This window comes from Triturus cristatus, chromosome 9 (genome assembly GCF_964204655.1).
Source record: "Triturus cristatus chromosome 9, aTriCri1.1, whole genome shotgun sequence".
NCBI lineage: Eukaryota > Metazoa > Chordata > Amphibia > Caudata > Salamandridae > Triturus > Triturus cristatus.
This window is the reverse complement of record NC_140592.1, coordinates 209,608,195-209,623,456: the sequence shown is the minus strand read 5'-3', so window position 1 is coordinate 209,623,456 and position 15,262 is coordinate 209,608,195. Positions and strand designations below refer to the sequence as shown.

The 15,262-nt window shown below is 44.5% G+C and overlaps 1 protein-coding gene across 5 annotated transcripts in view; it reads right to left on the bottom strand.

Annotated features, from left to right (window-relative positions):
- CFAP20DC (CFAP20 domain containing) overlaps window positions 1–15,262 on the bottom strand; it is a 1,691,586-nt gene that overhangs the window by 1,259,312 nt on the left and 417,012 nt on the right. For all 5 annotated transcript variants that reach the window (XM_085624732.1, XM_085624734.1, XM_085624733.1 and 2 more), the window contains exon 6: window positions 13,204–13,318. In XM_085624732.1, the coding sequence (XP_085480858.1) occupies window positions 13,204–13,318 (115 nt within the window). The remainder of the gene's footprint in view (window positions 1–13,203; window positions 13,319–15,262) is intronic.

Genomic DNA, 15,262 nt, shown 5'->3' with positions numbered 1-15,262 from the left:
CGTCGCCCTGGTGGAGCAGATCCAACAAGGGATCAGAAGGCAGAGAGACTGATGGAGGCTGGATCTGCAGAATGGCAGCATCTTTGCGAACAACTCCTGCAAACGCTGCACTAGCCTCTGTGGCCATTCTAGGAGGCGACAGCAGATCATCGACAGAGGACGGCTGCAAGCAAACACGTCCGCCAAAAGAAAAAGACTCTGCAGCCCGAGGAGGACCAAAGGCCCTGGAAGCGCTTCACCGGAAAACGTCCCGGGGAACATGCAAGCAACACTGGGGGCGGTGAACCCCCAGGGGCGACATCCACCATGAGCAAAGGAGCATCAAGGGACATCACCGGCGTCAAACGACAGAGACGACGTCGCATCAACGCTGACAAGCGCCGAAGGAGACTCCATCGACCGGCATCGGGATGGCGTCGACTCGACATCCACCGCGATGGGAGACTGTGGTCTGGGACGGCGTTGACTTGAAGACAAGTGCCCTGCTGCGGCCGCATCAGACATCATCGCAGGGAGCCCCACAGGACTGTGCTCTGACGCTGAATGTGGACTGCGGACTGACGTCTGACTGGGAAGCTCCATTCGGCCGACTCCCGACGTCGCAGCGACTCCGGAACCAGAGTCAGGGCACTCGATTGGCCCAGAGGGCGAACCTGCCGGCGAGCTCCCAATGTGAGTCCCAACCCCCTGTGTGGAGCCCAAAGGCGCGTCAGGGAGAGGGGGTGTCCCAAAGATATCCTGTCAAGCTCGAAAATAGGCTTCCATCTGGGTCCTAGTCACCCCAACACCAGGAAAAGGTGGGTAGGCGGGGTCGACTGCCGAAGGGCCGTGTTTGGTGCAGACCAGGAGCAGCGGGCACCGAGGTCAAGGCTACGTGAGGCCGACAACCTCTGTGACTTCTTCTTGTGTGTACCTGTGGAAGGTCAGCGACGTCAGTGGGAACGACTCCATGACCTGCCCCGAACAGAAGCCTCAGCTTGAGATGGAGACCTGGGACGCTTGTACTCTGAACGGACATCCGGAAGGACAACAACTTCACCTGACGTTCCCTGTAGGGACTTCGGCTGCAGCTGCCAACAGGCATCGCACTCCTCGGAGTCGTGGTGCTCGCCCAAGCACCACATACAGATCACATGCGGATCCGTTGCCGACATCTACCACGTACAGGTCTCACACGATTTGAAGCCAGAAGGCATCGCACACTGTTCCTGTACGCGAAAAGGTGTCAGGAAGGCCTATAAAAACAAAACAGGCCAGAGGAACCGCTTCTCCAGGATCCACGTTGTAGACACGGAAAAGAAGGAAACTGACATCAGCGCGCCGGGAGGAACTTATATGGCTCCACTTTTGTCATATCCATGGACGACGTCAGGGGGGAATCATGTGACGCCTTCCCCCGGCACGCATAAGTACTGCTTAAAAAGGTCCGGATCCAGACTGTCTCCTGTAGGACATTCTTAGTTAAGGAATCTGCAGCTAGATGTCTCTATCAGATAATAACTTTTAATGATCTTATGTGGAAAAAGCCACCCATCGGCATGCTGAAATAATGCCAAAAAAATCAGGCAGCAACAGTAGTCAGTGAGCTTTAGCCTCAAAAATCCAACATGTCCAGCTTATATTATATGTGGGGTTATAATGCCTAACTATATAGCATTTAAAATGGAAAATGCAAGGACACAGCTTAGAAGGAAATGGAAAACTATGCATGATAAAATAACTTGAAGAACACAGGCCTCTGTTTGGAAACAGAGAGATGGTGAAGCAGATTCACAGGGAACTATTCCGAAAAAATGATATACCTTGTGAACATTCACATACAATGCATAGTCTTAAGATACTTTTACAAAAATATTCAAGACAGACAGCAGCATGTTTTGTTACAGATCTGCATACATTCCCTTAGTCACATCAACACATTTCTGTCTGAAGATCTTTTAAAATAAAAGATGTGTTTCAAGTGGTATCAATGAATATTTGAGACTCAGAAATTGAATTGAATGGGTACACAATTGGATTATTAGTTGAGGGAAGTAGTTACTCACCTCAAGTAATAAATATAATCCTGTGCCACTAGAAAAACCTGAGTTCTATCCCCTGGTTAATATGGCACCGAGAAGACAAGCCTAACATAGAGGCTTGTCTTTATGCAGTATTTATTCAGTAATGAAGTCAAATCATATCATAAAAAAATCCCAAACCAATGTCAGAAAATAGATTACATTGTAATAAATAAAATGACACCAAAATAGCAAGAATCCAATAATGGGAACAAGAGGTATGAATTTATATTGTTTAAATTTAACAATTTAAAAACAGTGTAAAAGAGAGTTAAGCTTCAGGCGCAGGCACCTAGGTGCAATTTGAGGATGACTGATACGAAACGCAGGTCGGATATACCAGGTTCAACCTGATCAAAGGTTTTATTTTCAGACTTAATCTCTGAAATGACTCCTTATTCATACCTAACCAATAGGATACAAGTTCCCAGGGCTTAATGTACCCACTTTTGCAGCATTGCCTGTGTGCCCCACTATGAACAATACACCAGTGGGCTTTTCTGCCTAAATCTAAGGTGGCGCAAACCCTTTTCTGAAACCCTTATCCCCCTTGTGCAGAGCCTGTATGCCTACCCCAGAGGTGTAGCCAGGGAAATGAGCAACGTTTTTGTGGTCACCTCAAAACAGTTCTGGAGGCAGCTCCATCCCCACTGGGTCTGGAGCCTGCCTGATTGAGGGAACAAAAAAGGGACGAGTGAAAGTGTCATCTGACATCTGCCTGTGACAGGGAAGGCCCCGTTGAAAGTAATTATGTTACTGTGCACTGGCCAAATGGCTATCCTGCCAGAGGAATAGAAACACCTCTTCACACCAAAGCCTTTATTTCTGCTCCGGGACGAGTTGTCACGCCTGATTCAGGACTGAGTACTCATAGGGCTACAGCAGGAGGCTAATGCAATTTAGCTTTCTGACGCTTTACACAGGAAAAATGAAACTTTCTAAAAATACATTTCCCTTAATATTTATTACAAATCTGACTTTGACCAGTAAATTTGACTTGTAATAAATATTACTAAGACTCCAAGAATGACATTTCTAGGTGTTTCCTAGCTGGAGAAAGCATTATTAAATGTAATATCACATCCCACTGTTTTCCTATGGACAGCCAACGTTGCTAAAGGGTCTTTTCGCTGTGAGGATATTGCATTTCTAAATGTCGTAATTTAAAATAACATGCACCCTGGTTAATGAGAAATAAGGCCAGCTTAAAGGTTACTTACTCTTCTTTAAATGGAAGGTTTAGACTTATTAAAAGAGTTTATTTTGATAGGTGTAACTGCAGTTTAAAAGCTGCTTTTGGCAGGCTACAGTGGTAGGCCTGACGCCATGCTTTACATGGATGGCACAATAGGTGCTGCAGTCCACTAGTGACATTTAACATTAAAGCTCTGGGTAAATTTTGGACCATATACAGGGGACTTATGAGTAAGTAAACTATGCCAATTAGGAGCCTATCAATTTTATCATGCTGGAAAAGAGAAGCATAGACAATTTTCCACTGGTTAGTAGGGGTAATGGGCATAGTGTGTTACAGCCATTAAAAACACTTGAGGCAAAAATCTGGGGGTACGCTGCACAAAGGACGGTAATTTCCTACAGAATCAAAATTGGAATCGAATGAATTTCAGTCGACACACTACCTTTTTCAGTTTTAGAAAGATATGTCAGAAAGCATGTACAGCCCTCAAAAACATGTTTCATTCTATTGGGAAGTTAAGTGACATAGATCAAGCATTGTGAGAAGTGTAAAGCTGCCACATGACTTTATCCATCAAAACATCATTTCTAAATACTCAAAAAGTGGGCACCACGATCTGTTAGCTGTGGGTAGTGGAAACAAATGATTCCATGCAAGCATTTATAAACCTTCTATCAGGGGTTTCCACCACAGAAACACGGCAAAAAAATAGGTGTTTTCCAATCATTTTACTTGCAAAAATCTTGATTGGAAAAGGATAATGACATATACACTGAAGGTATGAGGAAAAGCAGGAGACTTCTGGGTAGGGGAAACACCAATTTCCTGCAATCATATGTAAACTATAGGAGCAAAAGATTTTGTTATATGTATTCATGAATTAACTATATTCTGATAGATAGCTGAAGTGAACGCTATTTTTTAAAACTTTTTATATTTCTTTTTATTAAACATTCATCGAGATAGAATATGCAGTACAGAGGAAACAAATGACACCTTCTAGGCAGCAGAGACATTGTCAGACTACATTGCATGAACAGTACACTGGATGGACATTTTATGGGGTAGGGGGCTCGTACAGATCAATACTATGTGGCGGGTTGCAAATATTCCCTCGGAAACGCTATTTTTTAACTAAACTGTTTTTAATGTGACTTTTTAAACATTATTTACTATTGTGCATAGCATATTTTACTTTTTGTATTTTATTTTGCTTTTTATAAAGTGTTGCAAACAACAGCTTCAGGATGCTTGAGATGATACATAATACAGAGTCCAGCAATAGGACTTAATATGTCTCAGGGTTCTCACCTCCGCATGCAGGGCCGTACAGGGAACCAAAAATGTTTAAACCAACCGCTCTCCCATCATTCCCCCCTCTCTCGCTTTTCAACCGTCCATTATCTCTCTACTTCTCTATTTCTCTTGCTATCTTTCACTCACCCCTCTCTCCCTCTCTATCTATCTCTTCTTATGCCCGGACAGTGCAGCGTTAAACCCCCAGGAGGGAAAGTGTTTCGGGGACAGCCTTGGGTTTTATCACACCGGCCTCCATTGTTTCCAATCCCCTCAAGAAAATTCCCAATTAGATAAATGGCCAATGCAGCCCTGCCCATATGTATAAATGTATGGTCCCAAAAGCATTACAGTGGATGAATCATGGAGTGTTCGTACTTCCCCTCAGATGACAACAACATATGGGTATGTGAATTCAGAAAAAACACACCTGGTGAAACCAGTTGTGAGGAGCCCTTTCCTTCTAAGCTGTGTCCTTGCATTTTTTCACAATGAATGTCATTCAGCAGGCTGAGAACCCAATCTGTTTATTTCCCTTCTTGATGAACAACTGTATTACACTGTATCACACAGGTTTGAGTTCACCCGATTTCTGAACTGTGAGTTTATTTGTCTTTGTATTTTTTCTAGTGATTTTAAATTTCCCAGGGGTAGGGGTCCTCCAATATTTCCTTGCATGGTTCTCCCTCTTTCTAGTTTGTGTGCCCTCTCCTTCTTCTTTGTCAATGTTTCCTGTGAGCCCATCCGTTCCCCTAGACTATACTGCTGCCTTTGGCCCTCTACCGCTTATTCCGTGCAGCCCCCTCACTCTTTTTAACTTATCTTTTTCCCTTCCTTTTTAGTTCTCGCGCCTAGCGTTGCAGTGCGTAGCACTGCTCACGTAGCGCGAGACTTCTTGTAGGGGCTTCTGAAAGCTGACCACACGCTCGTGCGTGTGCTTTTGTTATTGTTACAGGCTATTGGGCGTTGCGTGCGTCTTTCTAACAAAGACAGCATGCAATTGGGCAAATGCGGGCGCATGTCTTGCATTTGCCCCGCCCATGGCCTATTGGTGTCTGTTACGCGCATGGCCGACATCTGTTTTGCATTACCGTGCCCAGACTCGTGCGCCATAATGCAAAACAGATGGCCTGCTCCCTCACACAAGCGCGCGCTCTCGCGCATCACTCACGGCATGTTAAGCTTCTTTTTAAAATTTGTGGTATTTCAATCAGATAACCGATGGACAGTCCACACCGTTGGCCCCCAGCTAAGATTTTATTCCATAGTGAAAGCTCAGGGGTATGCTGGCGTCGTGCCATGTTATGATTTATGTCTACTCAGCGCCGAGCACAGCGGCGGCCCCTGATATACATCACTGTCCGACCTTCTGCAAAGTGCACGTTACCTCCGTACGGTGCCCTCAACAGTTGGCCAGATATGTATGTGGTGATTTTTGCTGCATTACTGCTCTCAGCGTGCAGATAGCGAAGCAGCGCAAGCTCTCTTTTTGCTTTCATAGGCATGCAATGCATTTCAAAACAATATAAATTGACTCGGTATGGCACTTGTCGAGGCAGCAGTGTAGCTGTTACCTAGCAACGTCGTATATTAGCCACTGTGACTCTCTGTACAGAGGAGGAATTTCCTATTTGTGGCAACATTTGAATGAGAAGAAACCGATTTTAATGTAGCTTAGCCCGGTGATGACTGTCTAATTGCAGAAAAAGGCGGAATATACATTCTGGTTGAAGCACCACATACATTGTGATCAGCTGTTCCCTTTTACTTCACATTAAGATATTTCTCAGTACTTGGTGCCCGGGCGTGTTCTTTTCGCGTTGGGGCGGGGGGGTGCTATATGTATAAAATGACATTTATGTGTGGCGATGGCCTGCCGTTTAGCTGCCCGACACTGTCGGGATTTGTGGAGTGTTATTAGCCAGGAGTCGAGGAACAGGAAATGAAAGCTGAACGCCCATTGCTGCTGGCAGAAGCGGCACTACAGAATGGATCCTTTGTGATCATTCTCCTACCTTCAAAAGTATTGATGAACTAGTTAAAGCGTTTGGCTGCAAACTGGATACGTTAAATTGTGACCGAACTGATCAGACATATAATTTTTCAATTAGGCAGAGTTTTCATTAATATTAACCCTTCCATCGTGTTGTTGGGCGTGGGAGATGCATTTTCCAACCGCACCTATGTCAGCCATTTGCAAAGGACCCTTACCATTAAGAATGTAAACAATGGCACAGATCAGTGACTTCCGGGCAGTGCTACAACAAGGATGTTGGGGATTGGAAAAGGCAGGTTTTAAGGATTTGTGGACTGCCCTCTGCTCTTACATCGGATGGGAAGTTGTTATAGGGCAAATATATAAAGTGTTAATTTTCAAGGGGGTTAAAGCATGAATTTCAGTACCACAGGACACTGAAGACCAAAGTTCTCGAGATGTTTGATGTACAGTGACCCTTTTAGTGCATCTCAATTTTATGAAGAAAAAAATACAAGACGAACTAAACATGAAATGGTAGAACTAGATATGGAGTAACTTGTCTTAGAAGTCAGTGAATCTGGGAACCTGTGCAACATATCTTGGGGATGCGAGTTATGCCTGTATGCTGATTTGGCCCACTTCTTATGCTACTGCCATTTCATATCTTTTGAAAATGTGTACTTTTACTGTATACCTAAGCAAGTACTGAGCAGTGGATGGACTAAAGGGGTATGACTGTTCCCAATCACAACAGTTGACTCAGCAAATGACTTGTTTCTGTTCTCTTGGCTTTTTCGTTGCTCACAATTTTTTGCCCCCTTTTGTTTTTTTCTATTCTTTCCATCGCCCCATCCTCCTTTCATTTCCTATCCTTTCCTGGCTTCCCTCTTTCAGTTATGTATCTTTCGAAAATACACAACATTTCGCTGCGTCCCTCGCTATATATAAACCTATATAGTAAAATGAAAGCACAACTGGTGGGCTCGAATGCCCCCAATTAGTTTCTAGTAACAGTGGGGCATGTGTTTGTGTTCTTAAAGGCCACAATCTGCTGCCCGGCCCACTGCTTCACTGCGACGTTTTATTGGCGATGTTTTATTATACACCAGCTGCCATTAACGTGTATCTTTCCAAACGGCAGGGAGGTTTTTTTTGTGTCTTACTGCTGTGTGGCTTTTGGGCAGTGTGTTTATTGGTATCTGTGTTTAGCTATTACTATGATCTACATTCATCTATATAGCTGCGCTTTGTTTATTTAAGCTATATTTTCTTCCATGTTGGGACACAGCTGTTTACAAAGTCGTGGTCCTCTCTTAAACCACTTCTTGCATGAGTTTAACCTAGATTTCCCTACTTTACTTTTATAATGCAATCTCCTAAGTGTGCTTTGTTTGACAGAGCAGTATGCATATTTAGGATGTATCCCACTGCTTCCATGAGTTTAACCTAAGTTTTCTCACTTTAATTTTATAATGCAATCTCCTAAGTGTGCTTTGTTTGACAGAGCAGTATGCATATGTAGGATGTATCCCACTGCTTGCATGAGTTTAACCTAAGTTTTCTTACTACACTTTTATTATGCAATCTCCTAAGTGCGCTTTGTTTGACAGAGCAGTATGTATTTTTAGGGTGTATGCAGGAGCTATATTATCCAGTTTGGGCATCTTTAGTGCATTCCACAATATTAAATGTGCTAGCTGGTTTTAACCATGCGATATGCAACAAAAAACACCAGGTGGGGTTTGGGGACACAGTGAAAAACAACATGTGATACAGCCTGTAGAAGTGTGCCTCGGGTGGTACTGTACCTTTTGTACCTTTGTATGCAACAAAGTAGACACTTTGCGCACTGAAAAACCTAAAAACAAGCATTTGCAATGCAATAGGTGTCGCATTTGCGAAAGTTTGAGCTATTGACATTGTAAATGACCATACCTTTTTTAATGTGTTTTGAAAACCTGCAAAGGATGTGTAAACCCACACTTTGTACTTAAAGTCCTTGCTTACGAGAAGCAAGGCTGCTAGTAAAACGGGCGCAGTTACTGCCAGTCTTGCTTCTCGTAAGCAATGACTATAAGTACAAAGTGCGTGTTTACACATTGCTTGCAGGTTTTCAAAACACATAAATAAAAGGCATGGTCATTTACAATGTCAATAGCTCAAACTCTCGCAAATGCGAGACCTATTGCATTGCAAATGCTTGTTTTGTGTTGTATCTGTCAGTCTGTTGTAAACCCTTCCTTTACGGGCCAGGGTAGAAAACAGACTACGCCAATCTATTTTTTTTATTTACTTTAACCATCCCCATATGTTGTAGTTTTATGCTCTTACAATTTCTAACTTTTAGGAATTGTAAGAAGATTTTGGTAATTCTACAAAACTGAGATTTGTCAGCAGGGGTGGGGGGGTGGTGTCTTCAGTGTTGTGATTCTTGTTCAGAAATTCATGGATAAGATGTAGAGTCATCTGTCCGGTACAGTAAACAGTAACAGTCAGTGAGAAGAGGCATGGTAGTCAAAGTAAAGAGACTACTAAAATGGGGAGCAGGTGAAGGTTACTTCAGTCGTGTGCTCAAGTCAAAGGAAAGCATACACCATCCTTCATGTAAGGCATTTTTTAAGCTGCAATAGTAATGCCAATGCTCAGCATCTTGATCGGACAGAGAAATAGGACTTTTCACAGAAAAAATGTGTTGAGAAGGAAGATTTACTATTCAAGTCATTGTAAATATATTGTTTGTGGACAAGGGGGCAATGGAAAGGAAGGTCAAAGTTGGGAGAGGTGGGGACAATCTAGAGAAGGAGATACCTAGAGTCTGCACCACTCTTTTGATCACCAGTAAGAGGTGGGGGGAGAACTAGTCGGAGTAGTTTGGGAGGAAAAGTTGGCATACCCTGCTGAGTGACAATCAGTCAGGATTCGCAAAGTGAGGCTAATCACCTGTGAGGGTATTCAGGCGCCGTGAGCTACGCTACTTTTGGGGGGGGATTCAGTTGAACAACCAGGTCTTGAGTCCTTTCCTGAATTCTAGGATTCCTGAAGAGAAGTTGAAGTCCTGAGATACATGGGGAGGTTGTTCCAGGCCTTTGCCGCGAGGTAGTAGAAGGAGCGTCCTGCAATTTTGCTTTAATTAATGCAGGTGTGTGTGTAAGGGAGGAGGCAGAGCGCAGGAGTCTGGGGGGTTGTTGGAAGGTAAAGTAGTGCTTGATGTAAGTTTTTCATTGATTGTGGAGGGCTTTGTAGGTGTGGGTCAACATCTTTAATTGACATCTCTTCTGAATGCATTGCCAGTGGAATTTCCTGAGGTGTGTGGTGAAGTGGGTCCGTCTTCAGGGCCGGACTGGCCGTAGCAGGCACCAGGCGTTTCCCCAGTGGGCTGCCAGGGTGGGGGCCGGTTTTGCGCCCCTGGGGGGCAGTTTTTGTTACTGGGCCGGTTTTGCAGCTGAGCTGCAATATCAGCCCCTGTAAAAAAATCGGCCAAAACCCGCCCTGGCAAACTGCTTGGCCGTACCCCCAAACCCTTGGGGGGCTGGCTGAGCAATTTGCCAGGGCCGGTTTTGGTTCCCAGTCCGGTCCTGTCCGTCTTGGGAGGTTGAGGATGAGCCTGACCGCATCGCTCTGCATGATCTGCAGTCTCTACAGTAAGTGTGTGGAGATCCCTATGTAAAGTGTGTTACCGTAGTCCAGTCAGCTGGTGATTAGTGCTTGAGTGACTGTTCATTTGGTGTTGGTGGGGATCCATCTGTAGATCTTACGGAGAATGCGAAGAGTAAGGAAACAGGTGGAGGAAACTGCATTGATCTGGTTCTTCATGGTGAGCTTGTTGTCCAAGATGATGCCAAGGTTGTGGGCATGGGCATATGAGAGGGTCTTAGTTTGGGAGGTTACCATGAGTTGTTCCACAGTAGGTGCTGCTCCCGAAGATCAGTACTTCTGTTCTGTCGGTGTTGAGTTTAAGACAGTTATGCTTCATCAAGTCAGTGACGCTTGTCATGCACCTGTGGAAGTTGGCCCGTGAGGTGGAGGGTTCTTCTGATAGCGAGAGGATGAGCTTGGTGTTGTCTACATAGGATATGATGTTTAGTCCGTGGGTTCTGATGATGTTGGCCAGATGGGTCATGTACGTGTTGAACAGTGTCAGGCTGAAAGCTGAGCCTTGGGTAATGCCGCAGGTGATGTTCTTAGGCTCTGAGGTGAACGGTGGCAGGCCGATTTTCTGGGTTCTTCTGGTGAGGAAGGAGGCGATCCATTTGAGGGCATCTCCTTGGATTCCAAAGTGATTAAGCCTCTTGATGAGGGTGTGGTGGGATACGGTGTCAAATGCTGCTGACAGACCAAAGAGGATCAGGGCTGCTGTTTCTCCCTGGTCCAGGAGGGTTTTGATTAGGGGTGGGCGGAATTTGCGTAGTTGTGCTACACAAAGCTCCGCAAAACGGTAAAAAATCTCCGCGAACACGCAGAAATTCCACAAACGCTTGTTCGCAATGATTTTTTCCTGTTCGGGATCGCTGTTTGCATGCTCGGGGGGAAATATCTCACGAACACGCATTTTGAGAACGCAAACAAGCAAAAAATTCCGTGAAGCCGTGGAACGCAGATTCTTGGGCAATTCCGCGTTCTCCGCGGAACACGAAATTACCCAAATTCCACAAATTCCGCGAGCGGAACTGAATTTACCGCCCAGGCCTAGTTTTGATGTTGTCAGTGGCAGCAAGCACCGTTTGGGTGGTGTTGTTCGGAGCAGAATCTGGATTGGTAAGAGTCCAGAAGATTTTTGTTCGCCAGGTGTTTCTGTGAGTTGACATTTGATGGCCTTCGCGATGACTTTGGCAAGGAAGCGGAGTAGAGAGATGGGACCGTAGTTCTTTAGTTCGCTGGGGTTGGCAGAGGGATCCGTGAAAAGGGGTTTGGCTTCTGTGTGTTTCCAGTCTTCGGGGAAGGTGGCTTTGGTGATGGATGCACTGACGATAGTGGTGAGCTCCTTGCTGATTTTCTTGCTCATGATGTTGACCATGTGGTGGGAACAGGGGTGTCCGAGGGAAACTTTGGATTGGATGGGTGTGGGCATGGAGAATAGCTCTGGGTTGGGCTAGTGGGCCCACCTGTAAATCCTTGTGCTGGTGAGAGTGAGCACGGAGTTAGGGACTTTGTCCCTTGCTGCTTTGTGCAGCAAACATGCTGCCAGCAGGACATGGGGGATGGCAAAGAAGTGTTTCCAGTCCATTCCTTGCAAGCTAGGGCTTCTGAAACTGGGTCTTAAATTTTTTTTTAAGAATCACATTTGGCAAACATTACAAAGTTTATTTTGAAAAAATGAGACTTTGCAAGTGTGAAGACTGCAAGTCTGCACACACTTTGTGACTGAGGTCTCCTCTCGTGAACATTCTCTTATGACTTCCGATGTCCTAATTGGCAGAATCCTAAACCGACTTAAGACACTGGAAAACCTGCAAAAATTAGCAAACGTTTTGCTCTCATAACTATAGGGCAAAGTCTGCTTCCTGGGGCGGGAAAGTGAGTGGTAATGTGGTAAACACCAACAAAGTTACAGCTTAGTGAGTATTAAACATTTTCAAGGTAGGCGTTTGTTGTACATTACAACATCTTGGACAAGGTGTGCAAACCGGCTAAGTTGCTCCTGATGCCCCCATATTATTATTTTTTTTAAAGACGATCGATAGAGGCATTTCACCATATGTAAAAAAATATGTTCATGAGAAGAAAATAAGAAAAAAACTTAAGATGCATTTGCACTTCAACCAGCAGCCAGCACTTGCATTTCCATTCGTAATGCCGATTGCGAATTGCATTTGACGACTTGGCATTGCTAATTGTGAATTTGCACCGGCAAATTCAGGTGGACTAGCTTTGCACATGGAAAGCCTTCTGTGCATCTGGGGAGTATCATGAAGGGGTGCGCAGGCTGAGAGCAGAGGAGAGAATCTGTCTTTATGCATTTGAAATGTCTAAAGTGCATACATATAGTTCAGAAGTTGGTGCATGATCTGCTGATGGCATAAGTCATAAACCTTGACCAGTAATTCCCTCTTTCTCAGCAGTGATTTCTGCAGTTTATTAATGAACTCTGAAAGTGCGAGTTATGTGCATGCACTTTAGACAGTGGAAAAGCAAAACACTGATGTCTAAGAAAGCACATGTGTTCATGATATGGCCAAGGCCAATGAGACTGTTACCAGGTTTTAGTGAAGTGTACATGACATTTGTAACTTCTAAAGCACATATTTGTTATAAAAATAAGACGACTGCACTAAAATCTCAGCTAAAGAACTAGCACACCTTAAAAAGAGTGAATAATTGAAAAGGTACCTAAGTGCCCTCTCTTATTAAATGTACTGATCGGAAGTGTAATAAATGCACAAAGATGCATGTGTGTCGCGTTCCCACCTTAAAGAAAGAGAAGTGTTCAGCTCACATTTGTAAAACAAATGGCGAGCTTGAAGAAAATGAAATCAAATAAATTACAGTTTAGTGCTGAGGCAGGCTTTCTAAAGTCGTCCTCCTGTGCATTGCTGGCTGGCATCACATGGATTCTTTAACAATCTGTAACTGGGTTAGCAGTTAACACGCCTGAGCTTCAAAAGTCTGCACTCAACACTTCTTGAGGGAGGATTCCCAGTCAGCAGAATTTCCCTGTGTTTCAAGAGACTTACGATTTTGCGTTTGATAATGAAAAGAGGGATTTTTGCATGTAAAGGGGTTGCCGATAACTCCTTGTGGACCGTTGACAAATATAATCTTCTTTTGATATTGCCCAGATCGGTTATCCTGTAACAAAAAGGGAAAATAAAAATGACAATGAGTGTGTGACCTTAGGGTGGCATTACAGAGGTATGCAATTCACAGCATGGAGAGAAAATGAGAATTTTAGAAAATTCATCTCTCAAAAGCTAAGTATTGATCTTGGGCTGTAAAGCTCAACCTGGTGGTTGCCAGCCCGCATGCATAAAATCACTTTACATGCTAATTTATGTCCGCACTCTACACTGGGTTTCTAAAGCCCTTCAGCCTACCAAAGAATTCAATTTGCGGGAACTGAGAAGGCCTACCCTTTAATAATCATGCTTGTTCCGGCCCCTTGAGCGCCTGCTATCTTGGGACACCCTGTCACCTACTAAATGGGAACACATTACAGGATTTCTGTGCCTAAAAGTGCAACTGCCAATTTATGTAGGCTTTTCTGTCCGCTTAAAGAGAGACACAAAGCATTGCCTGTCTGTTTCAGTTTCTGGGCATATTTTTCCAAATCCAAAATTAACATCCAGTGATGCATAGCTCACTGTGCCTTTCCTCGTGTCATGTGCCAAGGACACAGAATGTGCGGAAGTGTAGGAAAGATAACATGGTCATGATCACACAGATACATATGCATTAAATTGATGACGAGGAGTTTATGGTGTGTTTTTCTCCTGGCCTTGGATACAGTTGCATAGCATCCCTGTTTGCTGGATGCTGCTGCACCGGAAGAAGGATGTTAACTGGGAGTACCAGGAAACGATGATTTATACATTCTCTACTTGAGGTTGCAACACATTCAAAAAACCTCTGCTGGCTTTTGCAACAACCTGTGATAATTGCCCGGCAGGTCAGCCCGACGAGCATCCTTCAATCAATACTTTTTAGGTCCGGTGTTAACCAAGACGTTTTGATTTTACTAAAATGATATATCTACTCATTTAAGGGCACTACTAGCCAGTCCTTTTCATTCATTGGCCTGCTGTTGTGTCACTTAAACATGCATCATGGGGCAATGGGGGGCTCTGCTCTTTCACAAGAGCACATTAGCATACAAAGGTGTTCCCTTCAGGTTCAAGGACTACAATGACAACGTGTGCGATTTTGAGACCTGAGAAATATTTCAGCTTTTAACCAATTTAATTTTGAATACTGGCGAGGGTCTGGCATCTCAAGAACAAAGTTTAAACCAAACATAAAACAAGCAATGGCAAAGTCAGTGGCTAGGCAGCCAATGCCAGACCTGTTGGCTATCCCAAGGTTTGATCGAGTGGTCTATTACGATTGCTTAAACAGTAATTTAGTATTAAATACAATGCTCTTATCCAACCTCAACTGAAAACAAATCAGTTTAAGAATGAACACTCTACTCAAATGAAAATGTAACAATTGCATTGTCTGTAGTGTCCACAAGGACTCGTTTGCATGGTGCTTGAGCCGTCACCCACTCACGTGCTCATAATATCTTTAACCACATCAAAGTCCATGTGACCGGGTGCAATAATAAGGAGTTTGAGAACTTGGGCCTCTCTCCCGGCTCACCCAGCAACTTGTTCTTCTTGCCAGGGCACACATCTATGACTCTGCAACACTTCCTCTGATGACCCCCACCCACCCAGTGCTCACCAGGTAGAAGGGATAGTGGTGCACACAAATATGCCCACTAAAGGACTTGGAAAGGTGTGACTGTCCCGGGCAGGACCATCCCCTCGCAGGTTCTTGCCTTGGTGCTCATTCTCTGTAGTGGAAAGAAGCTGCAGTGGTGCCACCAGGCAACCTCTTCCATACTTAAGGCATCCAATGGCCACCAATACCTTCCTGCACTTGGATTTCTTTGTATGGCCACAGGGGAATCATTGCGTTGCTCTCATGGGAAAGGGGAACGGAAACGTCAGCAGTTGGTCCCCACCGCCTGAGCTTTGCCTCAGAGAAGGAGCCTATGCTAACATGGCTCAGGCGTTAACTGGCCTCATCAGC